General features: G+C 35.7%; 3 protein-coding genes across 3 annotated transcripts; 2 read left to right on the forward strand and 1 right to left on the reverse strand.

Annotated features, from left to right (window-relative positions):
- Window positions 1-159: 159 nt before the first annotated feature.
- On the forward strand, window positions 160-4490 carry LOC130814021 (CBS domain-containing protein CBSX3, mitochondrial-like). Its single transcript, XM_057679993.1, has 6 exons — window positions 160-337; window positions 1955-2209; window positions 2472-2553; window positions 3625-3698; window positions 3975-4035; window positions 4135-4490. Exons 2-6 carry the CDS (start codon window positions 1961-1963, stop codon window positions 4275-4277), a joined length of 609 nt encoding a protein of 202 aa, XP_057535976.1. The 5' UTR covers window positions 160-337; window positions 1955-1960; the 3' UTR covers window positions 4278-4490.
- Window positions 4491-5340: 850 nt separating this feature from the next.
- Window positions 5341-11180, forward strand: LOC130814022 (26S proteasome regulatory subunit 6B homolog). The gene is made up of 6 exons (XM_057679994.1): window positions 5341-6163; window positions 8633-8863; window positions 9167-9325; window positions 9908-10060; window positions 10279-10362; window positions 10676-11180. The coding sequence occupies exons 1-6, from the start codon at window positions 5672-5674 to the stop codon at window positions 10808-10810; spliced, it is 1254 nt and encodes a 417-aa protein (XP_057535977.1). The 5' UTR covers window positions 5341-5671; the 3' UTR covers window positions 10811-11180.
- Window positions 11181-11323: 143 nt separating this feature from the next.
- Window positions 11324-18597, reverse strand: LOC130814023 (uncharacterized). The gene is made up of 9 exons (XM_057679996.1): window positions 18057-18597; window positions 15588-15649; window positions 15279-15333; window positions 14579-14677; window positions 14308-14394; window positions 12703-12819; window positions 12436-12528; window positions 11790-11820; window positions 11324-11664 (listed from the first exon to the last, which is right to left on the reverse strand). Exons 1-9 carry the CDS (start codon window positions 18162-18164, stop codon window positions 11468-11470), a joined length of 849 nt encoding a protein of 282 aa, XP_057535979.1. The 5' UTR covers window positions 18165-18597; the 3' UTR covers window positions 11324-11467.
- Window positions 18598-27784: the final 9187 nt, after the last annotated feature.

Raw genomic sequence — 27784 nt, forward strand, 5'->3', positions numbered from 1 at the left:
ATATTAATTATAAGATTACGGAAAATTTACGTTTGAGTTTTTAAAGAAAATATTGCAAACTCAAACGGCTAATTATTTTACAAATAGGTAAAAAAGTGGTCCCCATCATCGAAGTTGTCTGTTCTTATCCATGAGCATTGAGCAACAACACGGGATGTCATATTTTGGATTATTTTATTACACCCATAAAGCTCTAAACCATGAATATAAAAACCAAAAAGAGTACTCACATTCACTGAATCAATCTCCTCACTTGTTTGTCTCTGCAATCAATCCCTCTCTTCATCAACCCTAACTAAATCTTCATCAATTTTCTCTCGCTTTTCATCAATCTCAGGTATTTAACTTCTTCTCTTAACTTCATTTTTCTCTTCTCAAGTTCAGTTCTTAACATCTTCATTGCTTTCTTTGTAATTTGTTTTCTTTTTGTTTGGATTAGGTTTTTTCCATTTTTGGTTTGATGTTATGATTATTTGTTTTTCTGGGTTGGTTTTTTTTGCTCAAATTGTTTCTGGAATAAGTAGGACTACTGTCTACTGGGTCGTTTATGTGTTTTATCACTGTTGTTACTAGTTAGAACACATTAAATCTACCACAAGTTCGGACTTTATAGTTGATTGTGTTGAAATTTCTCTTAAAACTTTGCTTTGATTACCCATTTAAAGGCTAGTATTGTAAGAATCATCATCATCGTACCCCTGTGTTTCGCTCACAGAAACTATGTTCAGGCTGTGGGGAGGGATAGAAGACGATAACCCATACCCATAAAGGAGGGTGCTACCAAAGAGTCCTCGGCTGCTCGAGAAAGACGACAATAAACTTAGAATTATTCAAGTCATTTCATTGATTTGACTTTTACTGATAAAAGATTACTAGTAGAGATGATTTTGAGTGTATTTGCAACATGGTCATTAGTCAAGTGACGGAATTTAGACTATATAATAATTATAATCATCCACATAAACCCAGAAAAGGAGAGTTCCTTCGGGGAGAAATGATGGCATGTAAATTTGTTCTACACTTTAAAATGATTGGTGATAGCTGGTTGATAACAAGAATCACATCAATTGTGCTTTTCTGAGCACATGACGCAAGGTGTTGCTTGCCCGAGCAAATCATGTGCTTTCTAGAGCATTTGCACCACCGACCTTTTACCATGTTGCTCAGGTAGATTTTTTGCTTGCCCAAGAGACCATTGTTTTCTCGAAATTTACTTGATACAACAATATTCTCCTCAAGACTAAGTTTCTTTTCTTAAATGTGAATTGGTGACTTTCACTTTCTTTATGGCCTTGTTGAGTAACGATTTCATTCCACACATACAAATTGCTTGTGCTCCTTACGCCTTTTAGAGCATTGCTCTCCATCTTCTAACCTTCAAAGCTCCATCACAAGCCTCAAAAGGAACAGTCTTTCTCTTCCAATCTACCAAAAGATATGAGGTTCCTTCATGCACTTCCTCTTAACACTATCTTGTGTGACAACCACCACCTCTTCAATGCTCTCAACAGCTTTTCATCATTTTGACAAAGTCACATGGCACTATCACAAGTTCAATTTTTGAGAATTCCTCGTTCTCGCATTATACATGGAATGAAAACCAAAGTACATCATCTATTATTTTCCTTAATCACCTCCTCATTTAATAAAGATTTAATAACATAACCATCATCGTCCCCTTAGCTTATAGTTATAGTAACTCCTCCTCTTCTATTTTCATTCTTTCTCCTTCTTTCGACATTTTTATCCTCTTTAGATCCCCTTTCATCTCCTTGCATATAAATTGAACGTCCCGCTTTTGCAATTATAGTAGCACTTCTTGGCCTTGCATATTGGCCACCATTTTTCTCCCATGGGTTCTACCTTGATTGTTGCAAGTTGCAACAATCATGAAGTCATATTTGAGGTCAATGGGTGGTCAATGTTGTCTCTATATTGTGATCATTTTTTGCAGGGAAAAATGCAAGGGGCTGTTAGAGGTCTTCTCTTAAATGGAAAGAATGTAGTCTTGCAACATGTACGCTTGGGAAATCAATTTTTGAGACCTGTTGTGTCTGCACGCTTTGAGTCAGCTACACCTGCTCGTATGGATGAGCATGGGTTTGAGAGAACTACTATTTCTGATATCTTGAAAGAAAAGGGTGAAGGGGCTGATGGCTCTTGGCTTTGGTGCACAACTAATGACTCAGTTTATGATGCGGTTAAGTCGGTATGCATCTTGTGTCTCCTCTTGTTTTGAGGTTTACTTTTTTTCATTCTATTATGGATTTGTTCTTTTCACCTTTAAGAATCGTAGAAAAGAAATTCAAAAAGAAAGAATATAAAAATGAAAAAACAGACAGATAAGTTAAAGAAGAAATCAGATTAGTTCAAGCATAACATGATGAAAGGAATGAAGGAAACGCTAATATAGAAAAGTTCATCAATTGAAGTCGTTATGCTTCATTTTGGACATCATCTTCTCTTCGCAGATGACACAACACAATGTGGGAGCATTGGTGGTTGTGAAGCCTGGAGAGAAAGAATCAATTGCTGGCATCATCACAGAAAGAGGTACACGACAAATTTTCTAAAAGACCTTTAAATTATCTATTTTTCTTAATATGAACTGTCCAAAATCAATTCAGATGATTAGAGTATCTGACCTGAAACTGCTCTGATGTTATTCATTTAAATATCACGAGTCATCTGCAATAAGGGCTTCTATCTATAGAACTCATATGTAAAAATTTTAATTTCATATATGGAACCATATGTATACCTTTTGATTGATGAAAGACCATCGTATTAATGAAACAAGAAATAAAGCTGTGATTGGTTTAGAAAAGCATAATAGCAGCTAGCACTGTATAATCATTGTCTTGCTAATGATACTTTTGTGACAGAACACGAAATGTGTCTGGCTGACGGTTGAACCATGCAAAAGTAGTAGAGTATTTGGTAAAATACCATTTGTGTATTTTGATGCTTTGTAACATAACAAAAGCCCTTATAGATAAATCCTCTTTTGGTTAGAACTTAGAAGTTTGTTTTGATTTCATAAATACATACCAAGTAGAACATAGAAGTATTTATAATTCTGTAGTTAAATGGCAGTTGACTGAAATGCTGATAATACCCTATCCCACCTTGGTATGATGATTGCTTTTTTGGCCCGTCTCCCTTTGCAACCTTATTTAGTTATTTGGTTCAGTTGGATGTGATATTGATTATTTAAAGAGATTTATTTTTTGGGATAGTTAGAACTTTTGGTGACTACATTTTATACAGTTTATATGCTTACAAATTGTTCACTCTGCCCTTCAGTCCGAAATACTAACATGAAAGTGTACACCATTTGCATCTTACATGGAAGTAGATGTCACTCCACACTATTATTACACATTTTACAATATTGGTATTGATATTCTTTGCATGGAACCTTTGTTTTACACACAACTTGGTTGCATATACAAGTGGGAAAAGTATTCAAAGCAAGCTAGCATTACCATATTCTATGATGTCAACGTGTCATTCTCTTTGGCTTAACCGTATGTCCTAAGCTAGTTCATATAATACTAAATGCGGTTAACAAAAGCACAATGACAAGACTTTAGGCAACTAAATATCTCTTATGTGCTCCAGATTACCTGAGGAAAATCATAGTACAAGGAAGATCCTCAAAGTCCACCAAGGTTGGTGACATCATGACTGAAGAGGTATATCACATCTAAATCCTATCCTATTGATAAATTTGACCCGCATAAGAGGAGAGTTGGCTACACACAAGTCGAATGAGGTGCCATCCTAAAACCAATTGGTATTAAGAGGAGTAGCCCATGAAGTATATATGTTAGTCAACCTCTCTAATTTTTTGATGTATATCGCATGTGGGTTATTTTCCAACACCTATTACTAACTCGAATATGATCGCTTTTGGACTTTGATTAAGAATTTGTTTATGTCTTTTTATGGAACCCTTTATGTGCTTGCAGAACAAACTCATTACAGTTACGCCTGATACCAAGGTTCTGAAGGCAATGCAGCTGATGACAGGTTAATTAGCCAAGCCGAAATTATGGCTTATGTCCGATGTTTTTCTATAATTGTAATGCATTAACGATGTCTAACAACTCTTTTTTTGGGGTGTGGCAGATAACCGTATTCGACACATTCCAGTGATTGATGACAAAGGTATGAAAGGTATGGTGTCAATTGGAGACGTAGTCCGTGCTGTGGTTAGTGAGCACCGAGATGAATTAGACCGCTTGAACGCCTTTATTCAAGGGGGTTACTAAATGATGACGATAAAAATAATGCTGCGACTTCTGTATCAGTACAACTTCAATGACTGGCGTCATGCCTGTGAATATGTATGCTGTTTCCGCTTGTTTTCTGGTTGCCCATCTTCCCGGACATCTTTTGAATGTCTGAGAAACCGAGACATGTTTTTTCGATTAAGTGCTAATAAAAGGGTGAAACAGATACTATGCCTGATTTGGAGACACCAATTTTCCAGTAATTTGTGATTTTTGTATGCTGTTTCCGCTTGTTTCGTGAAGTAAGGATCATTTAGAGCGGGCTACATAGCCTTCTTGCAAGCTTATTAACTCATAGAACCTTAAACTTGGGTTATCAATTCTCTATCCCACTTATATTATAAAAAATCAATAATATTTACTTTTTTTCTCTTCCTAGCGGATACACCGATTACAATGATGATGATTCTTGGTTTTTTTTTGCATTCAATATTATTCAACACTGCCTTCTATTCTTATCAAATGTTCCATTTGATTTTGCATACTTGTAGATGTAGATTTTCAATCTTAAATATCTATAATAGTGTTTGGTTTATTCATATGAAAAATTAATATTAATAAAATTTATATTCTAAATAAGATATCAATTGACTATTTTCTATGATTTATATATTCAAGATAAAATATAAATTAAGAGTGATTAATAACTAGTATTAAAAAAACAAATGAGATATTTGATCAAATAGAATAGAATGAAGTATAATAGGAGTACAATATTAATATTAATATTTATATATATATATATATATATATATATATATATATATATATATATATATATATTAGAGTAAAATAGTATATAGGAATCGTTTAGTATTAATGTGGTTTTTTTTGTTTTTTGATTTTTAATATCATATGGTATATGTTATATAATTAATAAAAATAATTAAATTTATTCAAAATATAATGATTTGAAAAGTGACAATTAAAAAGTAAAACCACTCTTTTTACTATTTTAAACGTGAAAATTAAAACGAAAAAACAATAATGAATGGGCTATGGTATACTCTATATGACTGTATTTGATATTTGATTTAAAGCAAGTATTTATTATTTTGTTATTTGTATAATTTATTAAAAATCATAAACTAATTTATATAAAATTAATTAATTATTTTAGGGTTGTATCAATATTTTTATTTTCTTTAATTTAAAAATATATTTATCATATTTTGATTCTTTTTTTCAATTTTTTAGTCACTCTTCCGACAAAACAAAGATATCTACAACCAACTACAACGCACTCCTATAAAAAGCCGGTGATTCCATATTTCCGATTCCTACCTCTTCTCTTTCTCTCTCTAGATTTCTTGGTTGGTACTCCAACTCCGAACCCTCCTTTCAATTTTCTCTCTCCTCCATTTCCACCATCAATGGCGGCATCAGCTATGGTGCTAGACCCTAAACCAACACCACAATCATCTTCTGAGCCACCTCCAACAATTTCCTTTCCATCTTCAGATGATTCTTCTTCTCCCGAAGAAGATCTTTACGGTTCACTAAAATCTTTAGAGAAACGAATAGAATTCGTAACCATTCAAGAAGAATACGTTAAAGACGAGCTCAAAAATCTCAAGAGAGAGCATCTTAGAGCGCAAGAAGAGGTTAAGAGAATTCAATCTGTTCCTCTTGTTATTGGTCAATTCATGGAGATGGTTGATCAGAATAATGGGATTGTGGGGTCTACTACTGGAAGTAATTACTATGTTAGGATTCTTAGCACTATCAATCGTGAATTGCTAAAACCTTCTGCTTCTGTTGCTCTTCACCGACATTCGAATGCCTTGGTTGATGTTCTTCCTCCTGAAGCTGATTCCAGTATTTCGCTTTTGAGTCAATCTGAGAAGCCTGATGTCACTTATAATGTGAGTTCTTTCTCAGTTTCTTGGGTGTGAATTTTAGTTTCATATTTGTGGATTTATAATTTTAGGGATATGGTCTGATTTGAAGCATCGTGTTTGAGATATGAATTTTAGGGTTTTTTGATTTTATGATAATTAAGGTGTCAACTTGGCAATGAATTAGTACTAGACTACTAATTGTGAATGGTAGGAACTAGGAATAGGTGTACTAGAATACACTCCTATCGAACAGTTCAAAAAATTATTGTGAAGAGATGTGGAAGGCAGTCATTAGAACCAAAAGTTTTAATTTTAAAGTGAGTTTTTAAAGATGTAAGATGTTAAGCTAACGATTCAATGTGGGTGGCTCAAATGGAGAGTTGTGATTTGCGTTTGATGCAAATGTAATATTGTAAAATTGTGACCTGGTGTATCACTAAGGTCAAAGGAAAGTTTCGAGCGTACTATCATTAGAACAAGACGACTATATGAGTCAATATTTAAGAAGATCATTATAAAAAGATGGAGGTAGCTAGTGTGTGTATGCTAAAATGAATGAGTGGAGATATTCTAAGGGATATAATAATATGAACTGATAACATAAGAAATAGTATTGGATTCAAAGACAAATTAAGAGAATTTATTGTGTTGATTTGATAATGTTCCAAAATTATGAAAATGCTCTGGTTAGAAGAATGAAAGGTTGGAACTATTAGGACTAAAGAGGTAGGTCAAATATGATTTAAATTACAAGAAAGACAAGCAAGGTGAGAATTTGAATTTGCAAGAGCACATGATAGTAGATTTGAATATATAGTAAAGAATTTATGTGGGTAATTATTGAAACAAATTTTCTTGGTTTAGATTAATATTAAATTGGGTTGAATAAAGTGTAATCTTTGTTTTTAAGATCTGTCCTGTTGTGTTTTCAGGTTTATGTAGAAAATCTTATATTGTTGAGATTATAACTTTGACATTGTTGTATTACTGTAAGTGTAATCTTAGCTTGGTGTCTCTATAATTAAATTCTGTAGTAAGGTTGAAACTAGCTTGACTTCTCACAATCTCAACTTAGGGCGAATCATAGTGAAAAATAAGGCCGTATTGTTTCCTATTGACCTAGTTGCAAAGGTTTTTGAATCTATCAAGTAGAGCATTGAAAAGATGTAAAACAAACATGTTCATCACCCCCAAAATTGTGACCAAAACACATTTTTGCATTATTGGGTGAACGTCTCAAATTCCAAGGCTTCAATCAGTTTGGATTTTATTTAGGAGGACTTCTAGATTCATTAAAATGGCACTGCTTTGATTAACTTTGTTTTTGTCCAACTTAGGGTTTTCTTACATGTTTAAAATGCCCATTCCAAGGGTTCTTCAAATCTTAGACACTCAAATACAAAGAATCCTGCTTTAGGAGGTCAAGAAAATAACATTCAACATAATTTTGAAAATTTAAACCCAGCCCCGTTCTAATGAGAAACTTTCTTGAACAATCATAAGCAACTACGAAGGGGCATCTTGTTTTTGGATTACTTGAGATAGTTAAACTACCTTAGAGAGAAGTTCGAGAACATCCGAAGCTGTTGCAATCAATATTTATGTTGTCCGTAGTCTGATCATGCTGATACTGTACGGATATACAAGGAATTAGTGATTTTCTTTGCTTTGTGGACTTGTTAGCTGGCTTAACATAGGTGTGCAGAACTACTTGAGGACTCTTGCAATTTTTGTGAGGTTTACTTCTATACATTCCTTCTTGCTTCCAGTGATCATTTCATCTATTTAGTCACCACAGACCATCCTTATAGAATAACTACCACTCAAACTTACGAAATTACATCACAACCAATACAATTATATAAATCAAGATTTAACTCCTAATTCCTAAATGCACAACAATACCAAAGCTTCAAGACAACAATATGGTTTTTGTTACATGAACTAAAACAATTAATGTGGGAAATTGCTTACATTGCTATTGTTAAGCTTGTAAATTGTGAATTTAAATCTGGTTTCTTCGAGATGAGAATTTTTTCATAATTTAGCCTTTAATATCCATATCACTTCCTTTTAGTTCATTTTCATGTTTGTGATGTTGTCACCAGTGAATTACTATTCAAAATGTTTGAATTGTTTGGTGAGACAATGTTTGATAGATGACAAGACTAGGTTACGAATTATGCTGTCATACCTGTCTAGCATACCAATACACTGAGAATTGGATGGATTTTTACCTTTTGTTCTTGCTATTTGTAGCACATTCTTGTAATGTTAATCTTTTGTGTTTGTTTTTTCCTCTGTTCATTGTTTGTGGTCTATGGGTGTGGATTGTCCTGGTGTTTGTTAGATGGTTCTTTCATTGATCTTTTTAACCTGGTTAACATTGTGCTCTTTGTTTGTGGTCTGTGGGTGTGGTTTGTCCTAGTCTTTGTTAATGTTAAAAAAAACAAAATACATTTCTTGATTTCACTTTGACATTTACTTTCTCAGGACATTGGAGGATGTGACATTCAGAAGCAGGAAATTCGTGAAGCAGTTGAGTTACCTTTGACTCATCATGACTTATACAAGCAAATAGGAATTGATCCACCTAGGGGTGTTTTGCTTTATGGCCCTCCTGGCACAGGAAAAACAATGCTGGCTAAGGCTGTTGCCAATCATACTACTGCTGCTTTTATCAGAGTTGTTGGCTCTGAGTTTGTTCAGAAGTACTTGGGTGAGGTAGGGTCTTTCTTTTAATTTTGCCTTACTCATTGTAAAAAAGTTTCAAAGTGATTTTAGAGCGGAGGTTTTGTGTTACATTCATATGTTATTTTAAATATGCATGTAAATCCGACCTCTACCGTTAACACCATCATTAATTTTTACCCAAAAGCCTCTCTATGCTATGTGCTTAAACATGATAAGAGGCATTCAAATGTTAGCTTAGGTTAAGCATCACATTCACATCTACTGATTTGCTCAGCTTGAATGTTTTGGACTCATCCTGGAAACTTCGCTGATTTGTTTTTCTATCTTTGGTAGGGTCCCAGAATGGTTCGTGATGTCTTTCGTCTTGCTAAAGAGAATGCCCCAGCGATCATCTTCATTGATGAGGTAGATGCTATTGCTACTGCTAGGTTTGATGCTCAGACCGGTGCTGATAGGGAGGTTCAACGTATTCTTATGGAACTTTTAAACCAGGTATTTTTAGCAATATATGAAATATAGCTGAAGTCCTATTCTTTTCACGTCATTTTCGCTGAATGTATTTAGTTGAGCATTTGAGCTAGTTCTATAATATTGATTCTCCGTTTATTTTTCTTCATTGGAGCTGCAAATAATTGCAAGCTTTTACTGAATTGAACTTATCTTACTGCACTAGTGACAAGACTTATTATTATCTTAGCTGAACCTGTTTTGCTCAATTTGGTTTAGTTTTACTCATTTCCTATTATTTATCATTTCTGCAGTCGCAAATTTTTACTACTATGAACATTCTAATTTTTTTTAGAGAATTTTACTCGAGCAAACTTATTATACTGAACTGATTTTGTCTTTTGCTAAACTCCACTCATATTTGCTGAACTGATGTTATGCTTACAAGTTACAACAATGACAACCTTAATCCCAACAAAATGGGGGTCATACTTATAGTATTATTACCAAGTATCATTGTTTTTAAGTGAAGAGGATAGGGCCTAAGATGGACTCCTTACTTTTATTTTTATCTTGCCATCCCCTGCATTATATTTGTATTCACTTAAGTTTGTTTTGCTTCCGTAGATGGATGGATTTGACCAAACAGTGAACGTTAAGGTTATCATGGCTACTAATCGAGCTGACACTCTTGATCCTGCATTGCTACGACCTGGAAGGCTAGACAGGAAAATTGAGTTTCCTTTGCCTGATAGGCGTCAAAAGAGACTTGTGTTTCAGGTACATTTTGTCAGATAATTTCCTTCTCCTTCAACCGCATTCTCTATTTAGGGGAGTTATTTTGTTTGGGGTTGAGGGGATCTGTAAACATTTTGTTTTTTATTTCCCTCTTGTAAGTTGGAGTTTGGAAATGTAGACATGATTTCGGCTACTGATTTGCAGTGGCTGGTTATATGTATGAATTTCTCATTTGCCTGTTATTATCTTTTTATTTACAGGTGTGTACGGCCAAGATGAACTTGAGTGATGAGGTAGACTTAGAGGATTATGTCTCTCGTCCAGACAAGATCAGTGCTGCTGAGGTTTGTACTTTTGTAATTTGATATTCTTGCCCTATTATCTGCTGTCATACTTACCTTGTAATATTTTGTGCTGATGGATTGGATTGCTCGCAACATCTTTTCTAATTTACTCACCCCGATGAGACTGGGGTTTTGTGTTACCAAAAAGAACGTGAAAGCTATTGTTTTGACTATTTTCTGGCATAAACCTATATTGCTTTCTCGTCTAATTAATTTTGAGACCATTGTTCATTTGTATTTAGTCATGTGGTATTATACATTCTGTTTTGTTCATTGTGATAGTTGATTATCTAATTGTTGGGACTGTTTGCAGATTGCTGCAATTTGTCAAGAAGCAGGTATGCATGCTGTCCGTAAGAATCGGTATGTCATCTTGCCGAAGGATTTTGAAAAGGGTTATCGATCCAACGTGAAGAAACCTGACACTGATTTTGATTTCTACAAGTGATTATCGGCAAGGGTAGAAATGCTAGGAAATGAGCTTCTTGTGTATTTCATGGTTCAATCTTTTCAAACATACGTGTAACTTCCATAGTAGTTAAACATTTGGAGTACTTTAAATATTTTAAAAATGCTAAATGGTTGTTTAACACACTTGTGTTGTTGGTTAGTGCGTACATGAAAGAATTTAGATTATTGTCTTGACTCTAGTGTCTACTTCGGCAGATGGAAATTGGAATGTCTCATCCATTCTTGTCTCTTTAGCCCTATAATCTTAATGTACAAAATATACTCCCTGTTTCATGATATTATGTTCTATTATATTATTTGAGTCGAAGAGGATAAGGAACAATTCATAAATTAAGTGCCCAAAATTATTTCTGGTTTTCCTTAAGATGAGAAATCCGCAGTATCGCCACTACTTTTTAATCTTTCATGTAATTTAACAATGGATAAATGAAAAGAGAACAAAATCACTATAATATACAACCAAGTAAATGCAGAAACAACAAAGCTAAAGCCTTAATCCTAACATATTGGTTGCAGATCAGCTACGAAATGCAGAAACAGTGTGCTATATTTGCTGAATCTGCCCTCCCCGTATTTTTCCCCTACAATTTAGTATTTTTATCTCCTATTTGAAACAAATGAATATACAAATAACTCATTGCCCAAACACTTCTCCAGAAGGATCGATTTTGATAACAAGAGGCTGCCAAAGCTCTAAAGGTGACGACTCCTTCACAGTGGGAAGCTTTGATGTATCATCGGAAGTTAAACAGCACTTACTATCAGCATTTTCAGCTAATGCTTTGTCTAGCGAAGCTTTAGCGATTCTCGTAATAGACAATATAATAATCACTGCATAATATGACACCGACGAGGAATATTAGTAAAGCTAATTCAGGAATGTAAGTCGCATCAAATTTTTTCCCCTACTTTGGCACTAAACTGATATTACCAAATTAAAGATGGTAAAGACTCACCGGATACAATTAGACCCAATCCAATAAAGAACTGCAGCAACAAGATAGTGAGATCAGATCAGATGCATGCCAATAGTGCATGAGGACACCTAAAATTTGTATTCCTCTTACACAATAGAATAACTTTTAATATCATTACTTTACTGTAATGGAAAGGAAACGGAAATAGATAAAGAGCAGGATTGGAATTTAATACCATTACTTTCACAATTAGTTTGGCTTAGAGGAATGTAATGGAAACAGTTATTCATTCCCATTTATTTTTTCTCTCATCTAACCACTGACCCAAGTAGTTTGGTTTAGAAAAGTGATCCCAACTTTTATCACTTATTGACTTATGGGAGTTGATGGTTTGCTGTTTCCACTGGTTTATGAGCTCTAACAAAGTAATGGCATCTATTACCTTATGACAACAAATTCTGTCACTTTTCTTATCAACAAACAACCAGAAACGATATGTGTTATTTGTTTCCATTACCTACTTAAAAGTTAGCAAACCAAACAACCCTTAATAGCTATAACCAGCGCTGCTCACTCTCTCAGAAGTATATATATATAGAAATCAAAAGTAAATATTCAGTAAAAAACATGTCTTGTTGAAAACTGAATATGCACCATTCAACTAAAAAATGGAAAAAGGCCATACCAATCGAGTGGTCGAAACTTCATTCCATCCATGTGTAACATCAGAAAGGTCTTTCAATGTTGTTCCCACATATACAAAAGCGAATGTGATTGGCTGCAAAGGAAAACAAATGCAGAAATTAATGCATTTATAGTGAATCATGTACCTCTCCTTCCCTCTCCCCCATCAATGTTCTCTTTTTGTCAAGAAAATAGTACAATAGAATCAACTCAAAAAGTTAAAAGGGAATAGGAGGAGGACTAGGTCACTCAGAGCAGAGTACATTACCATCATTCCCAACCAAGTAGCCAGGATGTAAGACCCCAAGTTAACAGGAGTTACAGACAGAAGGTAATTCAACAGGTTGAATGGAAGGAGGGGAACAAGTCGAAGCAGCAAAACTATCTGAAAAAACAAAAGGGGTGATATTACATATAAATAATAGAATATATACAGCTCAAACGACATAAGTATTCAGTTAGCTAGCAAGACATAGTAAACCACAGATTTCATGTATTGATTCCTTAAAAATATTACTATCTAATATCTCTACCATAACAAAGAGACTAGAGATGGTTATTTAGATGAAACCTCGGTTATAAACAAAAGCTGAATCTAGGGGGATAACAAATCTGGCTCTATATCAAAATTTAGAAACTTGACTCTGAATACATAATACCAACCGCTTCAACCCATATCTTACTCCTATCGTATTTTGTCCACCTTCAAACTGAGCACATCCCATCTTTGTTCAGTAAGACATCTTTGTTTTATCCTGACACGAATACATATCCGATCCCCAACAATAATATATAATCTCTAACAATAATTTTAGATTATCAAAATCAGTGTTATGCTCAATGAGCAAAATTTGTTCATCTACCAGTACAACCATTGAAAATGAGCTCATCACTTCAGGAAAAAATTACATAAATTTGGTGATTTCATACACCCAATTGTTACAATCACCAGTGGATATAGGAATTTGGAGGAGGGGTAGCGTCAAATGGCACTTATGCTACAATTTTAAAGGGAACAAACCCACCAAATGTATATTGGAACATAAACATCAATTTAATAGTTATAAAATCACTAGCCAAAAAGGTAAGAAATACCAAACACAAGAAAAAATGGACTCATAGGTGTAAAAGAAAGAATAATTAACAAGAAAACATTAAATTTACAGCTTAGAAGCTTTGCAATCTAACCTCTTACAACCTGCTTAGAGGCCTTACACCTAAGCTACTATTAATCTTATATTTTTAATTCAATATAAAAATATGTTCTTTTTCCAAAAACAAGGGTAGCACTCACTAGTTGCCACCTCTTGCTATACAAGGTGAATTAGCCACTGGTGACAATATGTTTTAATATTCTAACACTTGCTTGCTTGACAAATTCAAAGAAAGCTATAGAAATGCAGGGGGGGAAACGGTGACAACAAACTAATATATATTTAAGCTTAAAGTATGTCGCCCTTTTTCCCTTTCGTTGATTCTTTATTGTTCTTTGCTACCTCCACAACCATTTGTAACCCCCTGTCATCACCAACAGTCGCAACCTCCATAACATCACAATTTAAACAGAAAAATCACAAAAAAATTTCTGCATGACTACACATCAACAAGAAACTCCACAGCAAACTTGACCATTTTCAAAACCATGATGACATCAAATATACTGAAGTCCAGCTTTTGAGCCATAGTTCTACAATTTCTACATGACCAGAATCAAGTCCCCCTAATATTTTCATCAGGTAGGAAAATTTTCAAACCACTGTTCATTACTGTTACATCGCCAAGACTCGAGTTGTAACTTATAATGGACAAACAAAAAGAGGGGGTTTTACATGCATGCATCCAGCAATTCAACCAAACTGAAAAACCGTATTACCTTAAATCCAGATTTCTGAATAGCAATGGCTACTGCCTGAAACTTGGGATAGTTCTTCAGCTTTGACATAACATAAGATTTTCCGATCTGAAACGAATTCAAAAACATAGGAAGCAGATTTTTAGATCATAGATCATATAAAAAAATTTGATGTCAGTTATAGCATCTAAGTATGTCTTAGAAATGTATGAAGTACACACATAGAAAACATTAGGAAGCACGTAAGCAGTGTCTACAAAGTAATAAGCACAACAAGAAATCCAAGTCTTACTGTTCTGCCTAGAAGAAAAGCAGCTGTAGCACCAATTGTAGCTCCAACTGAATCAGCGATAAAACCTAATGGTAACCCAAAGAGATAACCACCTCCAAGCTGGGAAAAAATATCAGATCAGGACCATAAGGTCACATAAGCAGTGAATGAGAATAAAATTCTAACACCAAACATATATTGGTGCAGAAGAACAAAGAAAGAAAAATAGTTTGTTTGCATAATTTATTTCTTTAAATTAATTGAATGAATAAAAATAAAAACTAAAAAAGAATTGGAATGAATATTGCGACAAAAACATAAAATATCAGAGCATTGCTGCCTCTAGCTCAATCAAACTATTGTGGTGCAAAAAAAAAGAACAGTGAAGTAAGAAATAGCAGCCAAAAACACTTTTTGTATTCAAAAGGGTATGGGTGTCCGGCTTGTTGCTCCCTACCAACTTCTTGTAAAGTTTCCTTCTTTGAAATGAAATATGTTTATAATAATAATAAATAAATAATATTAATAATAATAGTTATAATAATAACAATAATAATAATAATAATAATAATAATAATAATAATAATAATAATAATAATAACAACTAATAGTAATAGTAATATGACAACAACAACAACAAAAATAATAATAAATATAACAACAAAAACAATAATTAAATTCAAGAATTGTAAACTTCGAAGAATCAAGAAAAATTTTATACCGTAAGTACTGATGCAGGAACTGCAAGGACCGTGAGAGGGATGTAAGCAATAGCCCTAGTATGCAAAAGTAGCCTCAGTTATGTTGTGGATAAAAACAAATGTAATTTGAGTGAGTTTGTAACTTCGTACTAACTTTTTAAGTACTTCACTATCATCAATGTGTTTGAGTGTGCATGTAAATATATGTGTGTGTGTGCGTGTGTAAATATGTGTGTGTGCATGTGTGTGAGCACACACGCACACATATATAAGGAAATTTCTATTGTGACCCAGTGTATAGAAAAGCAACAGAAGTCAAAGTAACTTACAATACCACAGGACCCCAAGGGCCAAGATCCTCTTTGACCCATAGCAAGAAATCTTTCAGATACTGTGATAAACAAAATTATAATGATCAGAAACAGAAGTAAAACTGTGATGATTCAAGTGATAGCAGTATATAGCACTGTAAGATTGTTGCTTTCCATCCAATCATTGACTCGAATATTCATCACAGGTATACGGACTACATTCTAATTTCTAGTCACATATCAGAATTCAGATCCTCGTAGAGTTTTTACGTCGTGCAATGTTTCTTCTCAAACATTGAATTTTCCCCATTTTCAAATTTCTCTTGCCTTGTCTATCTTAGAAGCTATAAATGGTAAAATTCTAAAGAAAAAGAAGGTAATGGAGTAATTAATGAGAGGGTAACTTGGCTTTAGCACATAAGCGCTAATTGTCAAAATGACAATGCATGAAAACCAAGGAATAAATACGAAAGAAACTAGTTGCAACTTAAAGTGGTTATCAAGATAAGGCTCTTTCCAATTAAGGGTGGTCAATCAAAATCAGTTTCTCTGTTTAGGGTAAGGTGGCGTGCATTCGACCCTTATTTTTATTTAGTTTGTGCTTTGCTACCTCAAACACTCAAAGCATCTATTTTATTTTTCAAATGCTTAGTTGTGCCCAAGGGAATCACCTCAACTTGACTTATTTGAGGCACTCTTTCTTCCTAATTAAATTAGGTTCCAAGTTCCAACCCACATTACCCTATCTAAATGAGCTCATGAGACCTCCGTTCAGGCATTGGGACAATACATTTGTTGTTGACAAAGTGGTGATCAGAAGCAAAGTAAATCATTGGAAATACAGAAATTAGATCTATGTCTAGTTCCCAAAAAAATTGTGCAAAGCCCTCAACAGAGTAAATAGACAAGAAACACCAAAGACAATAAGGGAAGTCTAGCTTTACTACTCATATCACATAATATTTCTACTTGTATATGATCCACCCTCGAATTGGTATATTGAAAACTCCAAAAGGCTTTGGAGGAGAAAGCAAGAGTCACATTGAAAGCCCCATTATAGCATTCTGAGAGCTCTCCATAGAGAGCTATGAGATTTTAATAAAGATCTAGCCATCTACAAGTAAAAATATTTCCAATGATATTTCATTGCTTCATAGAAGATATGGCAGGAAAAAAGTGACATAAGTTGATTTGAGTGATCTTTCGAAGAGTTTAATCATTTTAAGTTTTTACAGCTCTTGAAGTGTCTTGGTAGAAAATAAGGGAGGGAGAGGATTGAAGAGCTATTTTGGAAAGTTTTCCAGTTGTTCAGTGAACATAGACAATAGTGGATGAACTCTCGAAATTCGCTCTTGCTTAATATTCATCCCAAGAAACCCTCAAGAACTAACATGGTTGAGCTTGTAGATTGTATAAATCCCCAAAATAGCTAATCAATGCTCCATCTCCTACAAATCCCCTCCCCTCTTAAAACTTTTCAACCAACTTTTTTACCAATCCTAGTAAAGCCTGTGGAGATTTCAATAATATTGAATAAACAAACTATAATCTACACCATCCACAATGATTTTCTAGTTCGTAACTAGCTCTTTGAATATATTTAGATAACATTTTAAGAAGGCAAGGAAAAAAAGAGAAGGGAAAGAGAGGTGAAAGAAGTTCATGGTGTTTTTCTTCGAAAACTTTCCAATGTCAAGAGGATAAAAGTAAATGAGTTTTCTCCTTCAATTATCTTCCCTTCATTTCCTTCCCCTATCCATTTGCTATCCAGATGAAGGAATATCTTTTCCATCCCTTTATTTCCCTCCCATTTTCTTTCTGTTATCCAAATTTAGAATATGTCATCCCTCTATTCCCCTCTATTTTCGATCGCTACATTTCCTTCATCCAAACATAACATTAGGAAACTCTTCTATAGTGACTCTACAATCTATAAGATACTCTCAAAAATACCCATTATTTTCTCTCCCTTTTAGGCTTCAAGAGCCCTTTGAAGAAACACCTTAACCCCAATGTACACAATTATACCCTTGCCTCATCAAATGCCTTAACTGTCTCCATGAGTATTATAATTTCATGGAAACCTTGTACTCGTCAACCTTTTAGTTAGTACTATAGTCGTTACGAGAATTATAGATTGGCCTAGCGGTTAAAAGGCTTTTTTCAACCACCACGAATAACAGTTCCCCTCTCCTCTGTCCTCGAATAATCCTTACCACATAACCAACAAAAAAATGTGGTCATTACAGTTTGATTAACACGATTCGTTCCAATGACTGAATGGTGTAGCCTGAAGCTTTGTACATAACGAATTACAAAACAACATAAGCATAAATAGTAATACCCTCACAACACCAATCTCAATCATCAAAAAATAAATCAAAATTCCAAATAATCATGCAGCAATATAAGATAACTCAAATTCAATAAGCAATCAAAATCATAAAATTAATATCCCTAACAAAAACCAAGAAAAAGAAAGAAAACCTGTTCAATTGGAAGAACATATAGAAGAAAGACAAAACCCAGTAAAATGCAGACGAACACAAAGCGACGGAACGCAGAAGAAAGAGAAGTAGGAAGGAAGAAAGCCATGGAAGAGGAAAACCAGCGACGAAGGCACCATCGCCGGCTTCCACGATGAAGATCCTCAGCGTCTAGTACAAAATCAGGCTTCAATAAGGATCTTGCCCTTAAACTAAGGCCTCCTACGTTTGCCAGGATTCTCAAATTACGTCAAAAATCCCCAGAAACAACAGTAGAAACTATAAATTTGTAGTATATTGGGTATTGATTTTGTGGGCAAATTGGAAGATTTGATCTGGGATTTGACGTGGGTTTTACTCATTGCCCTTTACAAATAATTTTTTAATTTGTTTATGTTGTTACTTGAGTTATCAGTATCTAGAACTCGGTGATTTCTTGCTGATCGCCATTGATGTTCGATGGTTGAAATGGTGGTGTAAGTCGGCGATTTCTTGGTTTGGAGTCCCACTCTGATGGGGTGTTAGGAATTGGACTTCTCACACTTTAATATGATATTTTTAAGATAAATTTTAAAGATAAAAGAAGTCTTATTTATTGTTGTTATATTAAGGGAAAATTGTAAACAAACACCTTTCAAAACTCGGTTTTTGTAAAGAAACACCTTTTAAAATTTTTTTTGCAAATAAACATCTTTTAAGACACTTTTTGTTAAATTAGACACCTTAATTGAAATTCCGGTGGGTTTTGTCCAAATTCCGACGTTGAAAAAGCTATATGAGTTGCATATTGCGCGATTGATTTGAAACGCAGGGTAGAGTTCAATTGTTCGCGAATTTCTTCTCCATCTTCCTCATCTTTCTTTCCTTCCCTCCACATTTCCCTTCAGCATTGTTGATTGTGACCGAAGATTCGTTGCTCTGTTAATTCTTGTCGATTGTTAATGTAACACCCCGATATTTTCCCGATATATTAAATGATTTGCTAGTAATATTATTATTTTTATTATTATTATTTTTTTTAGAAAAAATATATATTTCTTTTTATTATTTATTTTGTTAGTAGATTAAATCATGAGACTTCAACTTTTAAGGCAATTAAAATCATTTTAAGCCCAAATCTTTTTCCTAATCTATCTTTAACTTCAAAAAAAAAAATAAAAATAAAAATAAAAACAAAAAAAATAAAATAAAATAAATGGGAAGTGGAATCATTTGGCCGGCCATATGGAGGGTTAAGGGGGGATTAGTAACCTCTTAGGAAGATTGAAGATCAAGAAATTATTGCCTTCTATAATTATTGCCTTAATTTCCTTAATTCCTTTATTTCCTTAATCTCCTAATTACCTTACATCTTTTCATTTTCAAACCATTTGCAAGTAAGAAAACACTCCCAAAACACTACATTTCTCACGCCTAAATCCTCCACCTTGGTTCATCAATTTTGGTGTTTTGTTCTTGAAGCAATTGTGAGTAATCCTTAATCTAGTTTTTATTTTTTTAAATTTTAATTTAAATTTCTATGATTTTTATGTGTGTTATTTTATAGTTTATGATTTATTCATGATTTAAAATTCATGTGTGGAAGTATGATGTTTTTCCATTTAAATTAATGTATGGTTTTAGGGTTTTAGATATGTTTACATGTGTATGAAGAATTGTTTGAAGAATGATTGAAAAAAAAAATATATATATATGTATATACAAAAAAAAAAAAATGGTTGCCCATATAAAAAAAAAAATATGTGGTGATGGAAATTTATTTTTATTTTTATTGATAAATAGTGGAGATTTATAATGTTGGTAGAGAAATATACATGTATATGTGTGGTGTGTTTGTGTGTGTAAATTGGTGTAAAAAGATTTATTTTTGAGAAAAATATAAATAAATAATTAAAATTTATTTTTGGATGTGATCATGAAAATTATGTAAATTTTATTGTTTAGATTTAATAGGGAATAAAGCATTGAAATTTATATATTTGTGATAAAAAAATGAGATCCCGTAGGTTTTGAAGATGATGGAAAAATTGTGTTTTTGGAGCATTTTTGGCTTTAAAATTAAGTTAAAAATACTTATACTATGTTATAAATTATGAAAATTGGTACTCGGGGGTTTTGACGCCTTCCGGACGCAACGGTGAAGTCGGATTTTCAGTTTGACAGTTTTAAGATGAGTTTCTGGACAGATTGTATAGGCTGTCCGGTTTTGTGTATATACCATGTCATAGTATGTGATGGATGTTCATGTTGTGTGTAGTATTCTAGGTATGGATGTGATTGTATATGTGTGTTATGGATGATTTGAGGAAAATGTGTATGTGTGCTTATTTCCCGAATACGATTGAACCTTGTAGGAAGTCGATTCGTGACCGGGAATTGATTAAGACGCTTGCGAGTTGGTTATCTTGCTTAAGGTATGTACACGCGGCGTGGTTCGCATTAGTCCGATGTATCATGTATTAATGATACCCGAAAGTAAGGCATGGGTATATAGAACGAATAATGTTATCGTTCGAATCAATAATTTTATACATTGTTATGATAAGTAGAGGTAGTATGTCCTCACTAACTTAAAAGTGGACGTAGTATGACGTCAATCTTTATATATTGTTTTGATAAATGGAGGTAGTATGACCTCACTAACTTAAAAAGTGGACGTAGTATGACGTCAATTGGTGGAAAAGAATTACTCGCGGTATATGAGGGCATTATGAGCCACCGCGGGGGTATGCATACTTAACTATAGACACCGAAGTAAGGCGAGTGTCTATGGTAGAGGCTTGCTTAGGGGTTAGCTCCCCCTAATGTATTGTCTCACTTATGGAGTTTGGAGTGTACCGGCAGTATGGCTGGATAGTACAGCAGTATGGCTGACTAACTTTTACATGAAAATAAATATTCTTAATAAGCATGATCGAAGCGTACGGTTCTGTGATTTGTTAGCTAATTAATTAAAACTTTCTCTTGTGTTATTATTTATTGGTATGCGACGTTCGCTGACGTGTGCTTTTGGTCTTAACGACCCTGCGATGATGTTGTGTCCTATCTGGGCAATGACTAGCAGTAAGTTAAGTTGCAGGTCTGGGGAGTGAGGATTGTCCCTTGAAGAAATAAATTATTAGGGTAGAAAAGTCTTAATAAGATCTTAAAAATTTAGTTTAAAGAACATTTGGTTTTTATGAGGCGACTTTCGTTCTCAAGTTGTAATAAGTAGATTTAACTTTTCGTTCTTATCCGCTGCTAAGAAGTTCTTATTATCTAGTAGATCTTAATAACGCTAATAGAACTCGATCCGCACGTTTTCCTTAACTTCAAAACTGTTTTAAACTGTTTTCTAACATCCCGGTTTGACTCGGATTATAGTTGTCTCGTTTTTAAAAGGTCATTTTCTCTTTTCGTACGACCCGAGTTATTCCGAGATGTTACAACTAGTATCAGAGCGGGAGTTTTATTTAGTGTTATTTATCTATATCGATAGACTAACGTTAAAAAAAAAAAAAAATTTTAAAATTAATTAACGAGAGTAAAAGGGGTAGACATTAAGGGGATATGATGTGTTGTGCTTTGTGTCTTTAAGCATGATGTCATGGATAACTTGATGAGTGTATGATAGCATTTCTGTGTCTATATCTCTGATGTTTTGAATTATCTATCTTTGTCTGATCTTAGAAATTGATTGCCTTGTTTTCTTTCCTTGTGAGTCAGGAAGTTCGATTATTATTTTTCTCTCATGGATAAAGGAAAAAGACCGGCCGATGAAGGAATTAATACCCGAGAGGAACCCTGGAGAGTTTTAGATAATGCCCCAGCTTGGGCAGAAATAGAGGCTCAGGGAATTTGGGATAGAAAAGAGGGAGAAAGTGATTTGGATTACACCCGACGAATGGAAATGATCTACAAAAAGTCCAAACAGGTGTATGAAAGAATAATGGAAGAGGAAACGAATGCATTGAAAGGGATGATTGACGAGTTTCACCTAGAGCTTGACAGGAGGGTAAGAGCAGTGCAAACTGAGGGTCGGGACGGAGTTGACGTTCCAGAGTCTAGTGGGGCAAGGAGAGATAATAATGAGGAGGATGTTCACATAGTAGACCCAGACTCAATGCCATTTATAATCTTCGATGGGTTGGATTTCGAGAGGGATCCAGAGGAGGATCCAGAAAAGGATCCAGAAGAGGACCCGGAGGAGGAGGACCCCGATGAGGACCCAGAAGAGGAATATGAGGAGGAGTTCGAAGAAAATTCTGATGAGGAGCAGGGAGAATTCATGGAGGAGGATCCTTTAGGAGTGGTAGAAGATCCTGATGAGGATAACTTAGGGGATGGATATAATGCTGATGAGGAGGGGGAACTAGCTTATAGAGATGGAATGATGAGTGATGATGATAGTGGGCATATTATTTTAGGGGGTTGGCCGGTGAGGCGAGAGGATCTTATGAGCGAGGAAGAGAGTGAAATCATGATGTGGGTGGAGGAACCACCTGAGCCAATAATTGTAGAGCTTTCTGATTCAGTAGTGCGACTTACTATGAGTGATTCCTTATCTGTGGGGACCCTTTCTGATTCCGATAGCGCGTCTAGCGATGACTCTGATGATGCTGATTTTGACCCTGATCAATACATGGAGGATCGGGACCGCATGGATGCGTCACCTTTATGTGCCTGATTGTTTTTACTTTATTTTGATGATGCATGTGCTTGAGTCGTATGTCTAGTCCCTTAGTAGAATAATTGCGAACAATTTTGTTGGTTAAGTGATTTGGTTGTTTATCTCGGACTTTTGTAGTTTTGAACAATGACTATGTGGGAATTTATACCCCAGTATTCTTTCTAGATTGGAAGTATATGGTTTGTTTGTTTTGAATTTGAATTTTGTTTTTAAAATTATAAACAATTAGAAAGTAGAATTGATTCAGTGTTGTATTTATGGAACAAAAAAAAAAAAAAAAAAAAAAAAAAAAAAAAAAAACAAAAAATCTGATTATAGACTTATTGTTCAACCTTTTTACCTTTAGGGCTACTACCTTGTTTACTTTAGAGCAATAACAGAATGAGTTTTTTTTCCTTAAACCTCAAACGCTATAGAAATGTATTTACACACCTTGTTTGAACCTGATGCAGTATACCTGCCATCATGCCACCCTTTTTGAAAAGGTCCGTGCCAAGAGGAAACTCTGATCGCGTGCTTCGAAACCTAGTCAAGGCCCTAGCTGGCGCAAGGAATCCGAGACCGAAATCCTTGGAGGAAAAGGCTTCGTCAATTAGTAAGAGAATAGCCCAGAGTAAACCCTCGACTTATAGTGGAAAAGGTGAACCTTCTATGTTGGAAAACTGGCTGAGAGAATTTGACAAGCTTTTTAGTGTGGTGAGATGTCCTGCTGAGCTCATGGTTGACCAAGCCGCGTTTTTCCTAGTGGAAGACGCTGACTATTGGTGGACACATAGTAAGATGAGGTTGATATCAGAAAACAACGGTGACTTAAGCTGGGAAGGATTTAAGGGGGCGTTAAGGGACCAATTTTATCCGCCTCATGTTAGGAAGGACAAATCAAATGAGTTTGCTAGGTTCGAAATGGGAAACCTAACGGTAGATGAATATTATCAGAAATTTATGGAATACTTGAAGTTTTGCCCTGACGATGTCCCAACTGAGGGAAAGAAAATACAGCGTTTTGAGTTAGGTCTATCGTATGAGATCCAAAAACACATTGAGACTGATAGATATAATACGTTAGACCAGCTATATAAGAGAGCTGCGCAGATTGGGAATGTTATCAGGAAGGAAAAAGAGAAGTTGGGCCATAGCGGAGAAAAGAGAAAAGAACCCGTGTTTCAGAATGATACGAATGCGAGTAATCAAGTCCAAAATCAATTTAAGAAGCACAAACCGTTTGGAGGCTTTCAGGAGAAAGGTTTCCATTCTGGTCAAAACAGCAAGAATGGGGGAAATTCGAGAATAGAGGCTAGAATGCAGAAGCCTTTGTATGATCGTAATGGGAAGGAAAGAATCTTCAACTGTAGGAGATGCCAAAAGAACCACCCAGGAAGGGACTGCCGGGGTGCGTTAGTGGACTGTTCTTACTGTGGTAAGCTGGGCCATAGATTGTACGAGTGTTATACTCGCATAGGACAACAAGAGTTGCAAGGGGGAAATCATAGAGGTTTCCAACAACAAAGAATCGCTAACGGACGGGGTAGTAATGATGCTGGTAGGGGGAATCACAATGGTGGAAGTTTTGGCCGAAACTTGGGAGGTGCCTCAAACCCAAGGTTTTCGGGGAATAACTCCGGTCTTCAGCAACGACCGGGAAATGCTAGAAACGAGAATTTCCTTTCAAGCCAACGTGGGAATCAAGGAGGTGTTACTACTTCTACCCAGAACGACGGCAGGCTTTCAGCAGTTAACTCGAGGGAGGCAGCGCAGGCGTCGGATGTGGTCATAGGTACGTTCTGTATTAATGAAAAATCCGTTAAAGTACTGTTTGATTCTGGTGCATCATGCTCGTTTGTTTCAAAGTCTAGAGTTAAGGACTTAGAATTGGAAAACCCCGAGGAAACATCTTTTTCAGTCTCTACTCCTTCCGGGGAGATATTTCATTGTAATACGTTGTTCCGTGAAGTGCCGGTTAAGATAGGGAAAGTAAAATTTCCAAGTAATTTATTTTCTCTAGAAATGGATGACTTAAATGTAATACTTGGGATGGATTGGCTAAGTAGATATAAAGCGATAATAGATTGTGAAGAACAGTCAGTGACCTTAAGTGAACCTAGGGGGGAGAAGGTTAAATATAGGAGTCTTCCTAAGGGACCGAGGATAAAAATCGTATCATCATTAAAAGTCAAGAAGTTAATTAAGCAAGGGCAACCGTGGTTTCTGTGTAGTATAAGTAAAGTAGGGGAGCGGGAGTTGCAGCTTGAGAACATTCCAGTGGTCTGTGGTTTTAGAGATGTTTTCCCAGAAGAACTTCCTGGTATGCCGCCAAGAAGGGACGTGGATTTGTCGATTGATTTAATCCCTGGGACAGGACCGATTTCAAAAGCTCCTTACCGAATGGCCCCAAGGGAGATGGAAGAATTGAAAATCCAATTGGAGGAGTTGTTAGAGAAGAGTTATATAAGACCTAGTGTGTCGCCTTGGGGAGCCCCAGTGTTGTTTGTAAGGAAAAAGGACGGAACGATGCGTCTCTGTATTGATTACAGAGAACTTAATAAGGTCACTGTTAAGAATAAGTACCCATTACCACGGATCGATGATCTTTTTGATCAGTTGCAAGGGGCAGGAGTCTTTTCCAAGATTGATCTGCGGTCCGGGTATCATCAGTTACGCATCAAGGAGGAGGATATTAGTAAATCAGCTTTTAGAACCAGATACGGACACTTTGAATTTACAGTGATGCCTTTTGGGTTGACCAATGCACCCGCAGCATTTATGGGGTTGATGAATCGGGTTTTTAACGCGTACCTCGATAAGTGTGTGGTGGTGTTCATTGATGATATTTTGGTATATTCCAAGAGCCAAGAAGAACATCAAGAACATTTAAGGATAGTCTTGCAGATTCTGCGAGAGAATCAGTTGTATGCTAAGTTTTCGAAGTGTGAATTTTGGTTAGAGCAAGTGGCTTTTCTGGGTCACATTGTTTCTAAGGAAGGAATTTTCGTTGATCCAGCAAAAGTAGCAGCTGTTCGGGATTGGTCTACACCTCGGAATGTTACAGATATCCGGAGTTTCTTGGGATTAGCAGGATACTATCGTCGTTTTGTGAAGGACTTGTCTCGCATCGCTCGTCCACTGACAGCCTTGATGAAGAAGGAAAAGAAGTTCGAATGGACTGAGGAGTGCGAGAAGGCATTTCGGTTATTAAAGGAGAAGTTAACTACAGCCCCTGTGTTGACCTTACCTGACCCATCCTTGGAATACTCTGTCTATAGTGACGCTTCCAAACATGGGTTAGGTTGTGTTTTGATGCAAGATAGAAAGGTGGTGGCGTATGCTTCACGTCAACTAAGGACTCATGAGGTGAATTATCCAACACATGACTTGGAGTTAGCTGCTGTGGTTTTCGCATTGAAAATCTGGCGACATTACCTTTATGGTGTCAAATGCAAGGTCTTTACGGATCATAAAAGTTTGCAATTTTTGTTCACTCAATCCGAGTTGAATTTGCGCCAACGACGTTGGTTAGAACTTATCAGTGATTATGATTTAGAGATTTCATATCACGAAGGCCGTGCGAATGTAGTCGCTGATGCTTTGAGTAGGAAATCGAGGCATTCCGTCTCAGCGTTAATAACCTCTGAGGAGTTGTGTAAGGAGTTTGGGAGAATGAACTTGGAGATAATCCAAGAAGGGGAATTGGAAGCCAAGTTGAGTGCCTTGTCTATTCAACCTACCTTTTTCGAAGAGATTATGGCTAAGCAACCGGAAGACCCAAAGTTCATTAAACTTCGGGAGCAGATCAGTGAAGGGAAAGCTGAAGGTTTTACAATTCATGAGGACAGTAGTCTTCGTTTTAAAGGACGGTGGTGTGTGCCGGATGGGTGTAACTCCTTGAAGGAAAAATTATTGAACGAAGCTCATTATTCTAGATACTCGGTTCATCCTGGTGGGGATAAAATGTATCAAGATTTAAAATGCATGTTTTGGTGGTCTGGTATGAAAAAGAATATTACTGAATTTGTTTCCAAGTGTTTAACGTGTCAAAAGGTTAAGAGTGAACATCGAAGACCAGCTGGGTTACTGCAACCTCTAGAAGTCCCGGTCTGGAAGTGGGATGACATATCTATGGATTTCGTGTTAGGGTTGCCACGAACTAAAGCTGGTAATGATACTCTTTGGGTTATCGTGGATAGGCTTACTAAGTCTGCAAGGTTTATTCCGATGAACTGTAAGTGGGATATGGAACAACTTGCTCGTGCCTATATTCGATACGTTGTTCGATATCACGGAATACCTCGTACTATTGTCTCCGATCGTGATACTCGATACTTGTCACATTTTTGGAAATCATTACAGCAGGCTTTGGGAACCACTCTTCTTCATAGTACGTCTTTTCACCCTATGACGGATGGTCAGACTGAACGTGTCAATCAGATACTAGAAGACATGTTGAGAGCAATAGCCATGGAATGGCAAGGTTCATGGGATGAACATTTGGATTTAGTAGAATTCTCTTATAATAACAGTTATCAGGCAACGATTCAAATGGCTCCGTTTGAAGCACTGTATGGTCGTAAGTGCCGTAGTCCTGTATGTTGGGATGATTTTACTGAATCCGTCACCTTAGGACCTGATATGCTTGTGCAAATGACAGAGAAAGTAAAGTTGATTCGCGATAAAATGAAGGCAGCCCAGGATAGACAAAAATCGTACGCCGATCTCCGACGTCGGCCTGATGAGTACGAAGTGGGCGACAAAGTTTTACTCCGTGTGTCTCCGATGAGAGGTGTGGTTCGTTTTGGTGCTCGTGGGAAGTTGAGCCCGCGTTTCATTGGCCCCTATGATATTGTGGAGCGGATTGGGAAGTTAGCTTACCGGTTAGCGTTACCTAATGCGTTGGGTAAGGTTCATGACGTTTTTCATATCTCCCAGTTAAAACGTTATGTTGCGGCTTCTTCGCATGTCTTAGACCTGGAACCGTTAGAACTTGATGAAAGCCTCACCTATGAAGAGCAACCTGTCCAGATTTTAGATAGAAAGGTTCGCAGTACTCGGCGAAAGGATGTTGCAAT

This window comes from Amaranthus tricolor, chromosome 5, assembly GCF_026212465.1.
Source record: "Amaranthus tricolor cultivar Red isolate AtriRed21 chromosome 5, ASM2621246v1, whole genome shotgun sequence".
NCBI classification, from domain to species: Eukaryota; Viridiplantae; Streptophyta; class Magnoliopsida; order Caryophyllales; family Amaranthaceae; genus Amaranthus; species Amaranthus tricolor.